At 30.9% G+C, this 19,204-nt stretch overlaps 1 protein-coding gene across 1 annotated transcript; it reads right to left on the reverse strand.

The window, feature by feature from the left end:
- Positions 1-1,623: 1,623 nt before the first annotated feature.
- On the reverse strand, positions 1,624-15,872 carry LOC105258283. The gene is made up of 4 exons (XM_011269449.3): positions 15,767-15,872; positions 14,331-14,466; positions 4,769-4,948; positions 1,624-3,103 (listed from the first exon to the last, which is right to left on the reverse strand). Exons 2-4 carry the CDS (start codon positions 14,464-14,466, stop codon positions 2,721-2,723), a joined length of 699 nt encoding a protein of 232 aa, XP_011267751.1. The 5' UTR covers positions 15,767-15,872; the 3' UTR covers positions 1,624-2,720.
- Positions 15,873-19,204: the final 3,332 nt, after the last annotated feature.

Below are 19,204 nucleotides of genomic sequence, written 5' to 3' on the forward strand. Positions count from 1 at the left end.
AATATTAATTATCATCATTGATCATCATTCGTCATCGTTCATCAATACATCACTATTGTCATTCTTCACCAATCGTCTTGTCGATAAATTGATTATTCTTCTACTTATTATTATTATCATCATTATTGTATCATTATATATATTGTACAAAACGTGATAACTATGAATCCTCGCTTAGATAATTCGCATAGTAATTTTCTGTACACACATTCGCCGCGGCAGAAGAGAAATACAATGATATTTAAAAAAAACTTATTGAGATATCTTTTTATATACCCATATCTGAACAAAGAAAATCTTATTGTATAAAAATTATATTTACGTACACTTGTTGTTATTAAAAAAAACTCGTTAATTTATTTAAATATCTTCATCTCAACAGTGATAAATATAAAAAAGTACGTATCAATTTTTTACTGTTAAAATAAAAATTTTTAAATGTGGAGTGATTTTTTTTTATAATTTCAAAGTTTTTTTTTCTTTTCTTTGACACTCCTAAGTACATGAATAAAAAGCTTAAATATAAAGAGAAATATTTAATAAAAATCTCATATAGATCAATTATTATAGGTACAAATACATTATTAATATATTATATTTAGTGGAGATTTAGAAAAGAAAACCTGTGCTATATTTAACAAGGATTCGAACCTGATTTAATAACGATTCAAATCCATTCAGGGGAGGTTCAATCAAATCTGCTTAAGTAAAGACTCGAACCTGTTTAGTGGAGATTCGAACTCTATTTAACCGAGACTCCAACCCGCTTAGTGAAGATTCAAACCTCATTTAACAATAAGAGAGATTCGAATCCACTTACCAGAGATTCAAACCTTATTGTTAGCGGAGATTCAAACCTCATTTAGTGAATACTCGAATCCACTTAGCGGAGATTCGAACCTTGGCAAAAATTTAAACTTTCTTAGCAGAGATTCAAAGTCTACAAGTAGTACAGACTTGAGCCATTTAGGCCCAGTTCCACAATCCAGTTAATTCGAGTTTAAGTAGTGATTGGACCAATCAGGATCCAGTTTAACGTATTAAACTCGGATTGACTCGAGTTGTGGAACCGGGCCTTAGTCGAGTTTCGAACCTTGCATGTTATTTGTGAATTATTCAAATTATAAAATAATATACGAAAGAGATACATGCTATTGATACAAGATATGTTATTATTTAATGTGAATTTTTAAACAAAAAGCAATAAAAAAGCTTGTGTACAATATATATATATATATACTATATATTTATTTTTCTTCATAATATACATATATGTATAATATTTATTTTTTTTACAAGCATGAAATCAGTTCCATTAAAAACATCGTTAATTTTTTTATGAAATATAGTAAAATACCAAAATTGCATTGTATAATTCAGTTAAATAATTACAAAGTACACAAATAAAAAAAATATGTAAACGTACTAATTATTGCGCCTTAGAATATATAAATATATATAAATTTATTGTAAAATAAATTCTTTAAAAAATGGTTAATTTTGATCAATAATTTAAATTTATAAGATATAATTTATGTTACAATATTTTTATATCTGGTTACAATATTTTTATATCTTTTTGGGAATATAAAGATATATTGGATATTAAACATAAGACATGAATACATAAATTACGTAAGAGTAAGTTTATTTCATAAACGTACAGAGATTGCCAAATATCTATCAATAAATACATGTACATAATTACTCTCTTCAACGGATACTTGATTACAAATCAAACAAAGTACAAAATTATTGCTGAGTTTTTTCGATACGATGACTGCAGAAAGAGCACAGCGACGAGACACGTTATTACCTGATCGATATAAACGATTTAAAATTTTATTTTTGTATACAATTGCCACAAATTAATTTTATAAAATGTAATACATTTTACACTAATGTTACAACTGAATTATATTGTATAATGAAAATCTGATGTAAATTATTCGTATAATGTATATATTTTATAGAGAAGTATACTCTCATTTTTTCGATCAAGAGGCTTTTAATATTGTGCGTCCAAAGTTCTATATTTATTTTGATTATTAAAATCAAATATAAAATAAATTCATCCTCCGCATGATATATCAATTTTTTTTTATAGTTTTATTTTTCATAAACTGTTATGACACATTCTTCGATAATCATATTATTCAAAAATTACTTGTCGTGCGAAAAAGTCATTTTGTGCAGGAAAAAAGACTACAGATACAATAAGTTGACATAATCGTGTAAATTCGCATAAAAAAATCGACAGCAATAAATTATAAAAAAATTATAAATTCAGAAGAGAGAAATAAATCACAAAAAATTATAATCTAGTAAGTTCGATTAAGTAAATGACACTCAATCGAACATATAAAAATTATACAAAATATATATTCTCTTTCTACTGTAAAATGTAATTATGTAAAAGTTATATAGAATTTGTATATTATAAATTAAAATTTCCTTATAATTAATAAGGATATAATTATAAAGGAATCTGGAAGGAATAAGGATATAATTATAAAGGAATCTTATACAAATCTTGCTTGTAAAGGATCCTCTGTCATCATTCAAGAACCAAGAATCGCCACGTAAAAATTTCGTGTCCTTATTTGGCACGTGTCTCGTCGCTCCCTCCTTGCTACGGGAAATATAGAAAGGAGAGTGAGTACGTGACGCTGATGGACGATCATGATCACCATGTAGGTGTCAGGCTGACCGCGATCGCTTTAGAGGCGGATGCCGCGGTTGGTGCTGGCCACGTAGTTGAGAAGCTCCTCGGAGTCCTCGCAGACGAACGGCTTCTCGTGGTAACACGCGACGTCATGCCAGGCGATGCCATCATTATACACGTTGTTCAGGACGGCCATGCAGGACTCGGTGGTGCCATTGATGTCGTACTCTGCATTGTCCGGCTGCCTGGTCTTCTTGTGGCCGGTCTGCGACCATGGATTGAAAGTCCAGCTTATCGGTGCCTGGTTGGTGGGTGACATTTTCTCGCGATTCGCCGACCAGAACCAGCCATAAAGGGACTTAGGCTCGAGATCACGTCGATTCTCGCAGCCCTTAAAGTCGCAGAGACGTCCTGATGTCCAGATATATGGAACATCGTCTGAAAGAAAATAGATTTTTTGTATAAATAGAGAATTGAGAAAAGATCGATGTTTATTTTTAGACATTAAAGAATTTCCTTTTTCTTATAATTATCCGAGAAAGTCTACATAGCCAAAATTAATATTAAGCGATACTGAGCGCAATCATTATTAAATTAAAAAAAACTTATATTATTATTAAGCATAAAATGTAAAGATTAAATATATTCTCGTATTATTTTCTTTTATTAATAGGTAAGAGCCAAGACGAATATTTAAGATGAATATTTAAGATGAATATTTTATTCCGAGAAAAGAGAGAAGTACTTTTAGCATTACCAGAGACGTTGACTTATTGTAAAGTCTGATTGAGTGAAAGCACGGTGATTTTATATTGGAATTATCTGAAATTATAATTCACTACGTACAGATAATGACTGCCGATATAAAAGATTTTCAAAATATACCGTTGATACAGAAGGGGGTCTTGCGGCAGGTTCTTGAGCGGAATCAATTCATTGTCAGTGCTATTTTACTTTCGCCGGACTGCAAAAGCATTCATGCACCGCGCGATTCTATTATATAAAAAGATGAGACTCTAGCCTCAACCCACTTCAAGACCCCGCATTACCTTGAAAACTGTCGTATTATACTCACCGACTCGCCTCCATCGTGATGAATATCGCTCGTGACGAGCGGGTATCATCGCGCGATTGTATGATAATTATGATTAAAGCGGTAGCTTAATCCAACAGATATGTTCCCACAATTTATATTAATTCACGATTATTGATTTATCAATTTCCGCGTAGTCATGATTGACGATGCGGTTTTATTTTTCTAGAATCTTGATTAATCCATTCTTTTTAATTAAATATCTCGATTTTAAATGTGAAATTTAAAATGGCGGATTAAAACGTTTATTATATGAAATTATTTTTTTTAATTAAATTTCCAGATTGTAACGAAAATGAAAGTATTTTAAACGGGATATATTGACAACTGTTTATCATACTTTGCACTATCATTCAAGCTTCCGATCTTCTCTAATGTTAAAAGAAAACAGGGAGGAAACGGCGTACTAATAAGAAGTGAGTAAAGCTAGGTAAATTCTAGACCCTTAATTGCAGTTTTACTCCTCTAGTGCACTTAAGCGCATCGCGCTGCAGCCGAAAGGTCGTAATGAAGAGGGAGAGAAGATAAGGGAGGAGAAAGAGGTCTTGTGGGGAGCGTATCGTCGTTAATCATTCGAATCTACAACGAAGTGATGTTTCATGTCGGGTCGCTCGTTTCGAAATATTGCCAAATGATTATCTCTTTGGATGAAAGTTGCCGCGGTAAACCACCGGTGTCGATATATACTGTCTGGAAACTTTCTATTGCAAATGTATAAAGTGATATTGTGTCACAAAAATAAATAAATAAATAAATGCTTTCTCGATTCACGTAAATCGAGTCGAATAAACTTGAAAATTCTAGCGTAATTTTTCGATACGCTACAAATCATGCCGACGCGTGCATTCTTTCATAATGGGAACAAAAATGACGGATCTCCTTTGCATTGATCTCGTATTTACAATTTCTCATTGAAACAATGAGAATGATTCATAATAGAATAACGCATACGCATCGATACATCAGTTTTATCAAAGAGTTCAAGCGAGTATCGCGAAATAGATACTTACTCTGTTGAATAAGTTTGAAGATCATGTTGTTTTCTTCCTGAGTTTCTATCGAGACAAGATCCATACAATACTCTCTGCAAATGTTTCTGCCGTCTAACCAGTCTACTCGTTGATTAGCATGGGCTCCCACGTGTCCGCTGAAGAAATAATTATGCCCCCGGAGATTGAATTGCTTCGGTCCTGTAAAATGTTTTAAAATCAATTAGAACTATTTTATGAGAATATCGAAAATATTTCAAACTGAAAATATTTCAATATGTTATATTTTTTGACGGAATTTCGGACGTTTGATGAGGAAGTAATTAAAATAACATTGCATTTTACGTCTATTACACCATGTCTATAAATGTGAAAGATATTAACTTTTTTATCATCATTAGCATTATTGATAAAGATGTCACTTGTGAGTTTGTAGAAAAAAATTGATGATTATATCAAGCATCGCAATCGCGTTTTTTTTCTATAAAGAGATTCTTGATTTGCGACCTGTGGTTAATAATTCAGAGGTCAAATCGCTGTATTATGCGATGAAGTAATCTGTAAATCTATACTTCTCGTGTATAAAAATATGTCTGGCTAAAGTCAACTGTTCCCACTTGATGAAGTCATAACAGGAGAAATCATTTTTATTCGCTTAAAAAAATCGTAAAATTCTTGTAAAAAATTATTTTTATCAATTCCTCAATTATCAATGCTATGTCCGTACTTAAATAGTCCTCTATAAAACATTATCGGACATATGTATGTCATCTTGTAATCAAAATAGCTCAAGCTGAAATACGCTCGTGTATCATAGTTTGCGAACAGAGAATCTGTAATCAGCGGCAACACGGTGGCGATGCGTCATTATCGTATGCTTTAAATGTCAACGATCTTTTATGCTTTTTCCCGGTATTTATACAAGTATGTCTCTTCTCATCTACGATTTACACCGTGTGTTTTACCATAAGCACCTAACGGCGCATTACGAAAGATATGCTTGCACATATTATCGCATTACAAAAAATATATACATGTATATATAATATAAAAAGATATATATATATATATATATACATATATAATTTTTAAAAAAGATATATATATATATATAATTTTTTTTTTCACTTTGTCTTTCTATCTCTCTCGCTTTCTTGCTATGATATAACATTTTATATTTCGCCGCGTGCGTGATTTCTTCGCTATGATTTTTCCTCGTCTCTTTCGTTTTCTTTTTCTTGGTCTTTCCTCAAGTCGACTTGTCGAATCGTTTCTATGTTCGTCGTGACATTCGTAACCCACATTTCGCTGTTATTACTGCACCGACATCGCGCGATTTTACGCGGTTTTAAATATGCTAGAAATTTATTTTATATGCTTCTTCAACTTTCTAAGAGCGTAATATTTTTCCAAATATACATCTTAACAATAGCAGAGATTTAAATCAAATTTTCGAAAATTTAGAAAAATATCATAAATTTTATTTTAATTTACAACTTATATTATGTAAAAACTTATTCTGATAAAAACAAATCTGAAATTGGCTGATATTTACCGAAACATTTTCAACAACAGATATATTTATTTGAATGACATAAGCAGTATTAAATTAAATTAATATGTGAAATCAGATAAATCGGCTTTATTATGAAATTCAATGTTTGGAAAATATTTTAAAACGTCGTATGAATATACATTATAATATGCAATAATATTTTTCTTTCATATAATTCGAAGATTCAAAACATATGCTAAGTATATAATTTATATTAATGTTAATTAAAAGGATCAGACCTACGTGATATTTTTGGCAACTTGTTGGCAATGGCTATATTGATTAAAATTTATGTATATGATATTTTATGTACATGACGTAAGAAATAGTCATCAAATTTGAATAATGTGAAAAACGATGAAGTGGGCATCTGCGCCTTTTATTGCTTATACGTTCTTGCTTACGTACATTTTCAGTCAATTGATGATTTCGTCTGGTATTCGCCAAGGATTGAACACGCTAATGTCAAAGGTCGAAAATACCAATAGCAATTTTACAAACGGCTGCTTTCTTTATATATTTCTTAGAATATATAATGATCGTCTCCGCATAGTCGCATGCACAGCCTTGGTTAATTTATAAACGGAATATAATTCGGTAGAAAAAAGAGTCTTGTTTGATTTATTACAGAAATGATTATATCATTATATGTGCATGAACTGTATTAGTACTGAGAAATACTTTAAACAATCTTTTCTAACTAATATTTATTCTTGTCAACCACATTTTGAATTATTTTTCGTTGCAGTTTTTAACAGAATCACAAAAGAGAGGATTTAAACAGAGAAAATGTTTTTTTGCCGAAAAGAAGCAGTTTGAATTGAAATATCTTTAAATAATATTTCTTGAGATGAGTCGCATTAGCCATCCATCTGCTTGGTTAATTCGAGACTCGTGCTTAATTCGAGACCGCTGTAGAAAGGCAAAGTGCAATTGTATTGCGCTTGTCGAGGAAGAAGAAGGACTGTCTGTCGGAGTTTACGACATAGGACAAAGTCGTGATTCCAGTTGTCAGTATAAATTTAACGAAGATCTTATAATAAAAAATAAAAAAATTATATTCCTGTTGTATCATACGTTCTGCTGCCCATGGCGTTTGATACCTACTTGAATGCGTTTCGTAATATAAGCACTCTGATTATTGATTCTCTTAAAGCTGTCCGGTTTATATGTAAATATTTATAAAGATTTAATAGTCATATCTCTGAATTTAAAATTTAAAGGCTTATCAAATAATACAAATAAGATTAAAAGCTATAATTTCTTTTTTTTTTTAATATAAATGTTTATACATTTATTTTTACTGTAAAACGCTATTAAATATGAATGAGAATCAAAGTCAATAATAATTTTTTTTTTAAATTGACGACGAGAAAGTAATCTTAGCCGGTTCGCGAATATTAAAAGCTCTATTAAATAGCCATTAAATATAACATAAAGCTATGTCACGTTAATGAATAGATTGTAACGACTCTCGCAAAAGTAATATCCGGCATCGAAGTAATATATTTATAAGTAACACGAAAAAGAAAAGAGACGGCATATAGATAAATTTATCGCTATGTTGCAGCCATCGTACTTAGAAAGTAATTTATGCTTTCATTGATCGAAGTCACGTGAAGTGATTTCAATAGAATCGTGTAGTATGTTAAATGTAGAGATGAGTTAACATAGTTATATGAAACTGACACCGTGATTACATTGAACGGAAATCTGCATGTAAATATTGTAAAACATTATACAGTGGCACTGCAGCTGTCATCGCATGGCTATTCTCGTCTAGATCGATAATCAATATTGAAACTTGCGTTATATATGTATAGCAGTGCAATGAATTACATGAGAGATAGCTGTTCATTGTCATCAGTGTAATAAAATACATATCAAAGCGCTAGAAAGTGACATAAAATTCTATTGTACGAAAAAAATAATGAGAAAAAAAGAAAGATAAAAGTCATAGATATATATTTGCAAAAAAAAGAATTTTATGTTAGAAAAAAAAATAATAATAAAATCAAGAACAAAAAAATGCAGATAAAATAATATATCAATCTATTAAAGCAATTAGAGCATAGGCATGTTTAATGTAAGAAATATTTTGCAATAAATTTCTTTTTGCATATCTGCATATTTGCATCAATTATAAAAATTATAGAAAAAAATTCACACAACTGTTACGTGCTGCTTATTGTGCGAATGCAAACAATATATTACATATGTATTATTAAAATAACGGTACACAGAATGATTCCGTTCGTGATTATATCATCATTATATGCAGCAGATTTGTTTTCACGCTCGCACGCAATGACGGCGATGCATCCGCGTGCATCGAACAAAAAAAACGTTTGCCTCTTGTCGGATAATCGCAATTTATGGTCGTTATATCACCGTTCATTAAACATTTATGCCCTTCGCGCGTCTCACGCGTTTGTGTCAAGGAACTTGGGACGATAATCGCTTCAAACATACGAGCTGTTGTTCACTGAGAAATATAGACACACTTATAATATGAATAAAATAATAAAATTCTTGGACATTATCTATAAATTTAATAGATTTTCGAAAAACAAATATTATTATCTATTCTATGGAAGAATTTTATTAAGACTTCAATCTTAATAAAATTTTAGTGTCGACAATTTTAGTGTCGACAAACTATTTTCTACGACGGAATGTACAATATTTTTCTTGGATATACACTTTATCTACTTGAGACGAAGAGAAAGTGGATTTCGTTAGTAATGCGACGGTGCGCCATTGATGTGTTTCGACAGCACGATTCACTTCCGGCATCATCATTGTGGAATTAATCTCGAGGGACAAATCGGTTATTCGGAGGAAAATGTTGGCGTCGATGCTATTTTTCAATAATGAAAAAGCTTTAGATGAACGCGTCATTTAATTAGCTATATAACGAGCGTACATTAATGAGTAAGATTCTCTTATAATAGGGATGTTGCAATTGCAGCCGATTTCTAATTGTCACGCAAGCGGATATCAATTTATATGTATCTATACGTTGAAATTCGAATTGTGAGATTGCCGTATGCTTCCAAAAATGATGTGTCATCTTTGCCGAGATGCAATGAAAAGCGAAATAAATGTTTGGAAATAATTTCTTCGAAGGATTATAAAATTATTGTATTTTTTGTTATAATATTTTAAATAATGTTGATGTGATATTAAAATGTAAAGTATATACATATATATATATATATATATATATATATATATATATATCGTAATATAAAAATTTTTTAAGTCTTTTATGAAACAAAGTATCGCAAACCAAACTCGTGAAGACATGAAGCTACAATTATTTATCATAATTATAATAATAATTAATCTGTATTATTGAATTAAGGATAAAATTAAAATCTATGACTAAACAAAAATATTCTCACATCCCTAATTCATTCGATTCAATATCGATTACCAGTAATCATAATTAATTACATTACCTATCATATTGATCATTAATTACATTACCTATCATATTGATCATTGAGTAAAAATAGAGTAAATTGAAAAAATGGAGTAAATTGTAATGTAGCAGAAAAAACAATTAGTCGAGCTATTTATCAATTTAATCAATGTTAATGGAATCGTTCCAAAATTGAGCACACTCCACTGGATGAATTCGTTGGGAATCAATTTCTTATTCCCGAACGGGATCAGTGGGTCGACGGTAAGTCGTGAATAAACAACATTCGAGCGCGAAGACGAAGGAAAAGGAAACTCTTGTGGCTCTCCACACGAGCTGTCAAGTGAAGGTGAAACTTTTTCTCTTTGCGCGACGGGCCAATAGGTCCCGGTACAACTCGTCTCATATGAGGATAACGGTTTTCCCCACACTCTTTTCTTTTTAATTTTTGAAAGCGAAATCAAACATTCGTCTTATAAGGTGAATATTTGATTTTTACGAAAAAATTGTTCCAATTGTCCTCTAATAATAGATTATTTTAATGTATATAAACTTTTACATTTTATAAAAAAATATGTTTAATTGAAATTTGATTTTTAGACTTGGAATATGGATTATAGTATTTTAAAATATCTTAAATTTAAAATCAATAAATGATATCAATTACACTTGCTTCTTTTAGTGATTTCCCGATTTTTTTCAATAAATTGCGATTTAAAAAAATGTATATGCTATATTTATATAAAAATCGTTACATTTGTTAAAAATATACAGACAAAATATACACTATCAAAAATAAAATTGTTTTTCGAAATTTCCTCTAAATTAAAAAAATTGCATGTGTTCGAAAAACATTTCAAAAATATTTTTCAACATAGATATATATGTATGCGAATATTTTCGTATTACATTATGAAAATACGTGTTTACAGGCGAATCGTGCGTACTCGTTAAGTGGCAACGCATCGGGGGGATAATCTCCGAAGAGCGCCATTGTCTAATTTCGCAAGCAGTTCCTGACATTTTCGTGGCGATGTAGCGCTGGCCTTCTGTGGAGTTGTCAATCAGTCAACCTCGCGCCGAGTAAGATTGCAACAGCTGATCGGTCAGCCACACTGTCATAAGGCGATTTAATGGCGATTTGTTAGCGACGGTCTTTTATTCGGCGTCAGCCGCGTTACGAAATTGTGATTAACAGCGGTATAATACGTCGATTAAACTTATATGCGATTGTCCACTATGATTTTTTTTCACTACGAGTTTGCGAAATTATGTCGGACATCCTTATCGCGCTTTCAAGTCAATCGAGATCTCCTAAAGTCGTTGTTATAAAACAAATAGTAGCATATTACGCAAAATATACATAGAGTGTTCATTTAAATAATTATCTGTTATTATATCTTAATTACATATTAATGTCCACAGGGCTACATTTAGTAAGAAAATAAGAAAGCTATTACATAAGGATGTATATTGCTTGTTATCATTCATCAAAGATCATGCTGTTTTGCAAACGAAAGATGGGCCAATATTGTTAAGCCTAATCTTCGCGGTTCGTTGTGTGCTTTATAATAATACATCATAATATCAACGATTTGATATAAGATAGATTTATTTTTATTTTATTTTTATTTCGCGCTGAACTCGACAGGAAAATTCGAAAATTGATTACCGCATCTCTTCATGTGTAATTGCAAGATATGCGTCCGAGGGTAAGATAGTAAAGCATGCGGACACTTAATCGCATATCTTCACCGTAATAGCACTGTCGGACAACGGTTTAATAGGCCGATGGGTATTATATAATATTCATAGGCCAATACTTGTTCACATGTTACTCAACAAGCGTGTCATTATCGCACGCCTTAAGTATAAGATATGCACGCACATTACGTATTCCATTGTATTATTAACGACTTCACAATATAATTCCCGTAAGTTTACAAATATTAATCGGATACAATGTTCCGTTAATTTTTCATCTTGATTGAACGAAGAGGAGTTTAGAAGTTCGAAGATTTAAACTGATATTACTGGATATATGATCCATGGCAGAATAATGATGTAAGTCATACAGTATATAATATAATAATGAAAAAAAAAAGAAAATTATTTTTGTAACTCTGCTTCTCTCGTGCGTAATTATATGTGACACAACGTAAAACTTTCGAGATGCTATTCTTCATTCAGGATCTCTTCAGAGATATCTTTATAGATTGCACATATATGTATCATAGTTCGTGCATAATTATATATTGTAGTTAAGCGTGTTGCATTTTTTCACTGTACGTAACTGACATTCGTGCCAGTTTTTCTGCTTGCATTCTTTTACACGTGCGTGACTATATTGACACGCTTATTAAACACTTTTTTCTTGGCGCGAGCACGAAGGAATCACGCTACACCTGATTACTATTGACTTGGTCGCTAAGCTCCATCCTGCTATCCTGCTAGCGCGATCGGGCATTCCAGGAGAGCGAGCATGCAATCATTAGGTTGTTAGGTGATTGTGGTCGTATCCGAACATCATTACGTTGCATCATTACAGCAAAGCCGATTCACTCCCACGACCTACTCGCGCCTCTCACGTTATTAAATACCGTGGAAATGCGACCATTTGGAAATTCCGTATGTCTCCCCCTCTGTCTGCACTTTGATTCGTGAATATGTTGCTCTACATTTTCTCGCGCGGTTTCGTTTTCTTCAAAGGCATATTTTAATACTATGCGTATATCTGTCCCTCCCGTTACAAGCGTTCGTTCTAACGTTATTTAGCACTGTCTCTATACGAAGTAAACTTTCTCTATATTAGGGATATAGGGAAAAGACAATAATTTGCTGATTAGAGTTAATCAAATCGTCAATGTAATAATTGATCAGTATCTTTTTTATCTAGATCAATATTATTAGATGAGGATAATTAAAATCAGTATTAATTTTTTAAACTGATGGTATATTTTGATGAACTAAAAATTAATAACTATAAATTTTGATGACACAACATCGATAATTCGCAAGATACCTCGCTAATATTTTATCATTTGAATAATTTAAATCAATGTCCTTGCTATAATGTCGTTAATGAAGATCTTACTGAATTAATCTAAATATAAGATTTTATTGAATTAATACCTGCGTTACAACAATGTTAAGACATCCTTTGTGAAAATTATTAGATCGTTATCTGATTGAAAGTAATGCTAATCCAGTAATATTTAACATTGCGTTACACAAGTGTTCTATGAATTAAATCAATGATATATCATCACATTTAAAAAAAAATTGCCACTTAAACGAGTAGAAAGCAAAAAGTTGATTTTCAGAATAATTTAGCAGAAATACAATAAAGATATTTGTTGTATTGTAGAAACTAAAGTGACACACGTCCTTCACATAAAAATACAACTATTATATTAATATTATTTAATTATTTAATTATTTAATTATTTTTTTCTGTAAAAATGTGTCTTTTATATATTATATTAAATTCTTTTATATATTATATTTTCCAAAATATATACAGATATATTGTACTATAAATTAATAAGGTACATTTATTTTAACAAGATTTTCGAAATCAAATTTATTCCACTTTAGTAATAAGTGCTTCGTTTCGTCGCTGAGGTGCGAGTGACTTCTTGAGCGAGTGGCTCCGAGAAAGTGTGTATCAAGACAAGATAAAAAATCAGCAGGAAAGTTTGTCATGCAATGATATCAGGAATTCGTTGGCAGTAACAAGTGTACGTAAAAACTGGTACCCATAGTGATCAAAAGTGAATACCCGGGGCGCGTGCTTGCACAAGAGTTGAGAGAGGCTCGTCTGCTTTTAAAAGTACGCTCGTAGCTCGTGAAATTACGCGAGGGATAGGGGGAAAGCTTCTTAGCATGTATCAGCATTGTAACCTCGATTCCTTTGAGATGGCACGGCAATACCGTGCCGAGACGCACGACAGCCTCTTCTGCGAGAGAATGACGATGAAAATCCATGTCGCTGCATTTCGCATTTTTTACGTATGTCTCACGCGCTGGTAATTTAATCAAAACAGATGGTCTCAGGTGATCTCGCGAATGGAAATCTCTCCACTGTGAAAATTCACCGATCGACAGCATTTACGTGCGTAAGTAAATCGTTTAATAGTCTGTGTTTGCACAGTTACGACAGTAAGATTATTATACGATAGCGCTGAATAGTCTTGATTACAGAATAACGCGATGAATTATTATGCCCTGTCAAGTAATTTCTGTAACTGTTTACTAATTAGACATAATATTATCTCTCTTAAAAATCTTTCGTATAAATGTAATAAATAATTATTCCTATATTACGAGAGGAAGAGTCACAGTAATAATTAATCTAGTAGATTATTAATAATTATTTAATCTTTTTGCTTTAGTTTACGCAATGAATAGACGAATTTATAATTTTCTAGACTTCAGAGTAGAATATTAGGATTAAATAACATTGAAAAATTTGTACGTTTGTGAGGAATAATGTTTAATTTTACAAATTACTAATTTTTTTCATTGTAGCGCATTGTCCTTAGGAGAGATGATATGAATAGTATTTAACAAGTCGCACATATATATCAGAAGATACTTACGATTTGCACATTTTTGCGGTATCGGAAGAGACAAGAATCTTCCAGGTCGGTTAGTGCGCGGTCCAGAGTCATTGATCGCCGGCTCTGCGTTGACGAACGCCGCAAGGAGCACCACAGCCAGCGGCACCAACATCATCTATATTGCAGAATATTAAATATTAGTGTTAGTGCATATAATGCCATAATGCACGATATTCAATAGCATATAGCTAATTTTGTGATTTGAGATAATTTTTGTAATTTTTGCAACTATGTGTGAAAAATGTATTATCTAGCTTTGATTAATTTATATTTTAAATAATATAATTAATACTTTTTATAACTGTCAAATACTTTTCTTTAAAAAAAATATAAGAAAAGATTATAAGAAGAATTGTAATAAATAAGTAGTATAATAATATAAATCGGCAGCATAAATGTATTAGGAAGCATAAAATGCAAATCTTGTAGATAAACATATATAAAACCGATGGGTTGTTTAAATATCGATTCAGACATTCAAATATTACAATTTCATTGACTTATTATGACCGGTCGGTGAGAGTTTTCTACATAATGGCGTTGACATGAACAGATACGCAAGTGAGACTCATTCCGCCGACACAAACAGTTCCTTTCCATCAGACAGAAGTTTCTCTTAGGGAGTGTCTTGTCTAATGAAGTCGCAAGACGGTTTTTTTATGCATGAGTGCCGATATATTATCCATATGTTACGTGATCCATCAAAACGCGTCCACGTATGATTGGAAATTTCTCCGACGAACGTTGAAAATCATCACGAAAAAATACATTATCAATATATCATCAATTGTCTAAATTAAAATAATCTAAGAACAAAATAAAATTTCAAAAAATAATAGTTAATTTTTTCAAATCGATATCTTATAATTTTTGCACTATTACTATATTATTTTTCATAAATTGTTACATTTGCAATTGTTTTTTATGCACAAAATATTAAAAATAGAAACTTAATTAACATTATTTATAATTATGATGTAGTTTTGGTATAGTTTGTAGATTAAATGTAATCTTAATTTTATTTTGTTTTCGCAAAATTTAAAAATTTCTTCATATCTCTTCTTCACTATAATAGAAATCTTATTCACATATAAGACTACTGAATATACGAAACAAGTAAGATTTTAATCTGCAATTTTTAACAAATTTTATGAGAAATCCAATGCATGGCCGTTTTTAACAAGCATGATCAAAAGTTTGAAACTTTAAGAAAAATTAAATCTTGTTTAATTCGATTTTCGATGCTGTGATAGAGGAGAAAGTATACTTTACCTTAATTGCATATATATATGTAGCGATTCTGCTGCCACAAACAATTATAAGAATTTTCTATTCGCAGCATCGAAATTTGAATTCACCAAAAATCATATAGATTTCAATCCTTGGACTACATCATTCAAACGATCTACACTCACCTTGTATCACTTATCTCTTTGTAAAGTATAGATAGACGTCAAAGACGACGGATAAAGAAACGTGGTCACTGATAGAGGATATGAAGAGACGGGCACCTTCACCGTCGATTATATAGAAATGGTCCCCACCAGGCAGTAAGACTCATCCCACCCTTCGCTACAAGCGAAGGACCCAGCAGAAGACGTTCTGATGAATCGAGACCTTAGTCGGATATAATTAAGGGTTAGAGATCTCGCGAATCGATTCTCCCGTGATTCTGAAAAGTATCCTCGCAATCAACGCAATTGACTTCACATTTTCTTCTTTTTTTGTTGTGAATCAAGTTCATCTTTAAGAATTATTTAAAAAAATATAATAAAAGAGGAAAAGACTTATGTTTTTATTAAATTTTATAGATATAATTCTATTAGTCGGGATTATCATTCGACAGTACGTCGACTTGAACTTAATATTAATATTTACCAACATTTTTATTACGTGGTTAATGATAGGGTAGATTGAAATTAACAACTAATAATAGTTAGAGTAAACTCTTTGTTCTCACAGTTATACTGGCACGATATTGTCGATTGTACGAGATCGACAATTTATAACTAATTTCTTCGAAGTTATATATGACTAATGTTTAATTTATGAGTTTAAATATCTTGGTAAAAATAATCTTTTAAAATTTTTATAAAATTGATTTGAATTGAAATTTTTATTAAAAAAAATTAGTCATATAAAATATTGCATTAAACATTTCTTTACTAAAATAATTTCGCGAAAATCTTTTTATTATCGTAAGAAATTTTCGATATCAAATCTTAATATTTGTTAAAATCTATTTTGTCTCTAAAATATCTTTTACTTGTTGATTTAGGCTGGTATAGCTTCTCGTGCAATTAGTTGAAATTCTGTTGGTTTATTTCAAGATGCTCCATCTATTTATTAGAAGTCTCACGTTAATCGATGTCCGGCCTAGAAAGAGTATTTTGTTCAGACATTTGTCGGAGTGTTTATAGTTGCTGTGAATTCAAGACGAAGCAGACGTCGCGTCGATAGCGGCAGCATTGGTAGATGAAAAGACTTTCCATTTCTTTACGTTTAGTGTTGTGAATAATCGGCTGCACGTATATTTCTTGTTTCATATGTTAATATGAAGTTAATATGAATATCTTTTTAGACATGATGAAACAAAATTCTCTTCCTTTGACGAAGTAATAGCGTGATGAATTCGTTTATTGTTGATGGCATTTGCATTATATAATGATAAACACATGAGCACATATACACGGATACAAATTCAAAAATTAATACATAATTTTTTAAATATAAATTTAGATGCTTCTACATATTACACGCATCTATGTATTATTATATACAAAAAAATATTTTTATTGTATAATATTTTGTTAATAAATTATAGAAAACATATATATCTTTCGTTTACTATTTTAAAAATATCAAATGATTAGCGCGAGAATCTGTTAAAAGTTTAATGTTTTACGAAAAAAATTAAGTATATCTTAAATATATAAAAGTATATTTTTACTAATATGTCAAATATAGTTATAAAATAAGAAACATAAATTTGTTTCTTTTATATCTTAGAATTTTAATTCGCTAGAATCGTGACGTTACTGAATACACCCAATCAAAAGTATTTTCTACAAATGTAATAAACGTAAATATTACCTTTCAAAATTTCTTTTTCAGTAAATCAAATAATATCCGCATTGCGAATCGCACACAGTAGTTATCAACCATGCTAAACGCCTTATTAAATTATTGTCGACATTATTTCTCGCACGAGCTCAAAAACCTGTTACTCACTAGTATCAAGTAATTGAAATGCACAATGGAGCAATTAACGTTCCCGGCAATTAAGACGCCACTTGTTCTTTTCGCACGTCGCTCAGAATATTACCTGTTACTGCGTGTACAGTTATTTTAGGAAGAAAAGATTGCGTTACCACTTTTGGTAATTCATCTCATGATAAGATGAAAATTTTAGAAGACCGAATTTCAGAAAATGTCATCTGTGAGTAAAAATGGTCGCTCCGACGACGACCTTGAAGATGCGCATCGTCAACTTTCACCAAGTGGTAACTGTAGACAAGTAATAGGATAGTCAATGTCATCCGTGCTGCAACTCGCGGTTAGGATCCAGCGAGAGGTTTCATTCTCGGTATTTCCACGGTCCTCGGTGGAAAAGTGGAGGAGGTTCCGGTTGTGTCAGACTGGCGAAACCTAAGTCTCTTTACGAAGGAAATTGACATAGACATGTCGTAGTAGCGATAATAAATAACAATAATATTTGTGATATCAATATTATAGCGATGTTAATTATACAAATGAGACATAAAATATCGTAATCTATTTACATTAATTAATTTTGTATGAGTTACAATTATATATGACTTACATACATTAAATGTGTGAATTTGTCTATTTATGTCTAATTTCTCTCGCATTACATAATTGGATATTCTTATAAAAATAATATTATTGCAACAACGATAATAATAGTATATGGTTTTGCAGACTCTAACAAAAATGTCGAAGCTGCATCATAGCGCGATTAAGATTATATGAGATAAATTTATTATATAACTCAGTACTTTTTAAATTCTCAACTAAAGATAAGTTTCTTCAATAGAAAAAAAGAGAGAGAGGAAGATTAATTTTATTGTATAATGTTATCATAATTAATTTTTTAATGTATTGTACTTTCGAATATTTTTCTTTATTGCAATGACAATGTAAATTTAATATTAGTGTATTTTTTTTTATAATTATTATAATAATTTTTCAATGTATTTATACATATATTAATTTATATTTGGACGTAATCATAAAAGTGGAAAGATAATGGCTATAAATATATACATGTAGCAAGGAAATAATGATATTAATCTATTTAAATATTGCGGTTTTCTCTCTCTCTCTCTCTCTCTCTCTCTCTCTCTCCCTCTCTTTTCCCCTCTCTTTCTTATTATATTTAGAAGAATATATCCAAGGATATTAAGGATGAATATCTTCTCTCTTTCTCTTCCTCTATAATAGGAGGATCTTTTGTATCTGTTATTATACAACATTTTATGTATATTATACAACGTTTTATTATACAACAATTTTATAAAATTATTTGTTAAATAGAAAATCACAGAAAATTGCAAAACAATTAATTGGATAATATTATGTTTTTTGAAATGCGATTTATTTGTAGTAAAAAATTGTTTTGATTATGATTCACGCTTTAGTAAATCCTGATTTGTAAGAGTATTTTACATGTGCTATCCCATTTACGACGGTCACATCGTCTTTTCGCTGATGTAACACTTTTGCCAACTCTGGTAACTTCTCGAACACCTGTTACGCGCGCTTGTAATAGTCGCAACATCAATTGATGATGCGTGCCAATAATGGAATGCTTAAGATTTTCTTCGATTGTA

This window comes from Camponotus floridanus, unplaced genomic scaffold (assembly GCF_003227725.1).
Source record: "Camponotus floridanus strain SB8 unplaced genomic scaffold, Cflo_v7.5 scaffold2, whole genome shotgun sequence".
Taxonomy (NCBI): Eukaryota; Metazoa; Arthropoda; class Insecta; order Hymenoptera; family Formicidae; genus Camponotus; species Camponotus floridanus.

Coding starts and splice junctions, on each gene's coding strand:
- LOC105258283 (XM_011269449.3), bottom strand. CDS start 14,466: ATGATGTTGGTGCCGCTGGCTGTGGTGCTCCTTGCGGCGTTCGTCAAC. Junction 4,949..14,330: donor ACCGCAAAAATGTGCAAATC/GTAAGTATCTTC, acceptor AACATTTTACAG/GACCGAAGCAATTCAATCTC. Junction 3,104..4,768: donor CTTCAAACTTATTCAACAGA/GTAAGTATCTAT, acceptor ATTTTCTTTCAG/ACGATGTTCCATATATCTGG.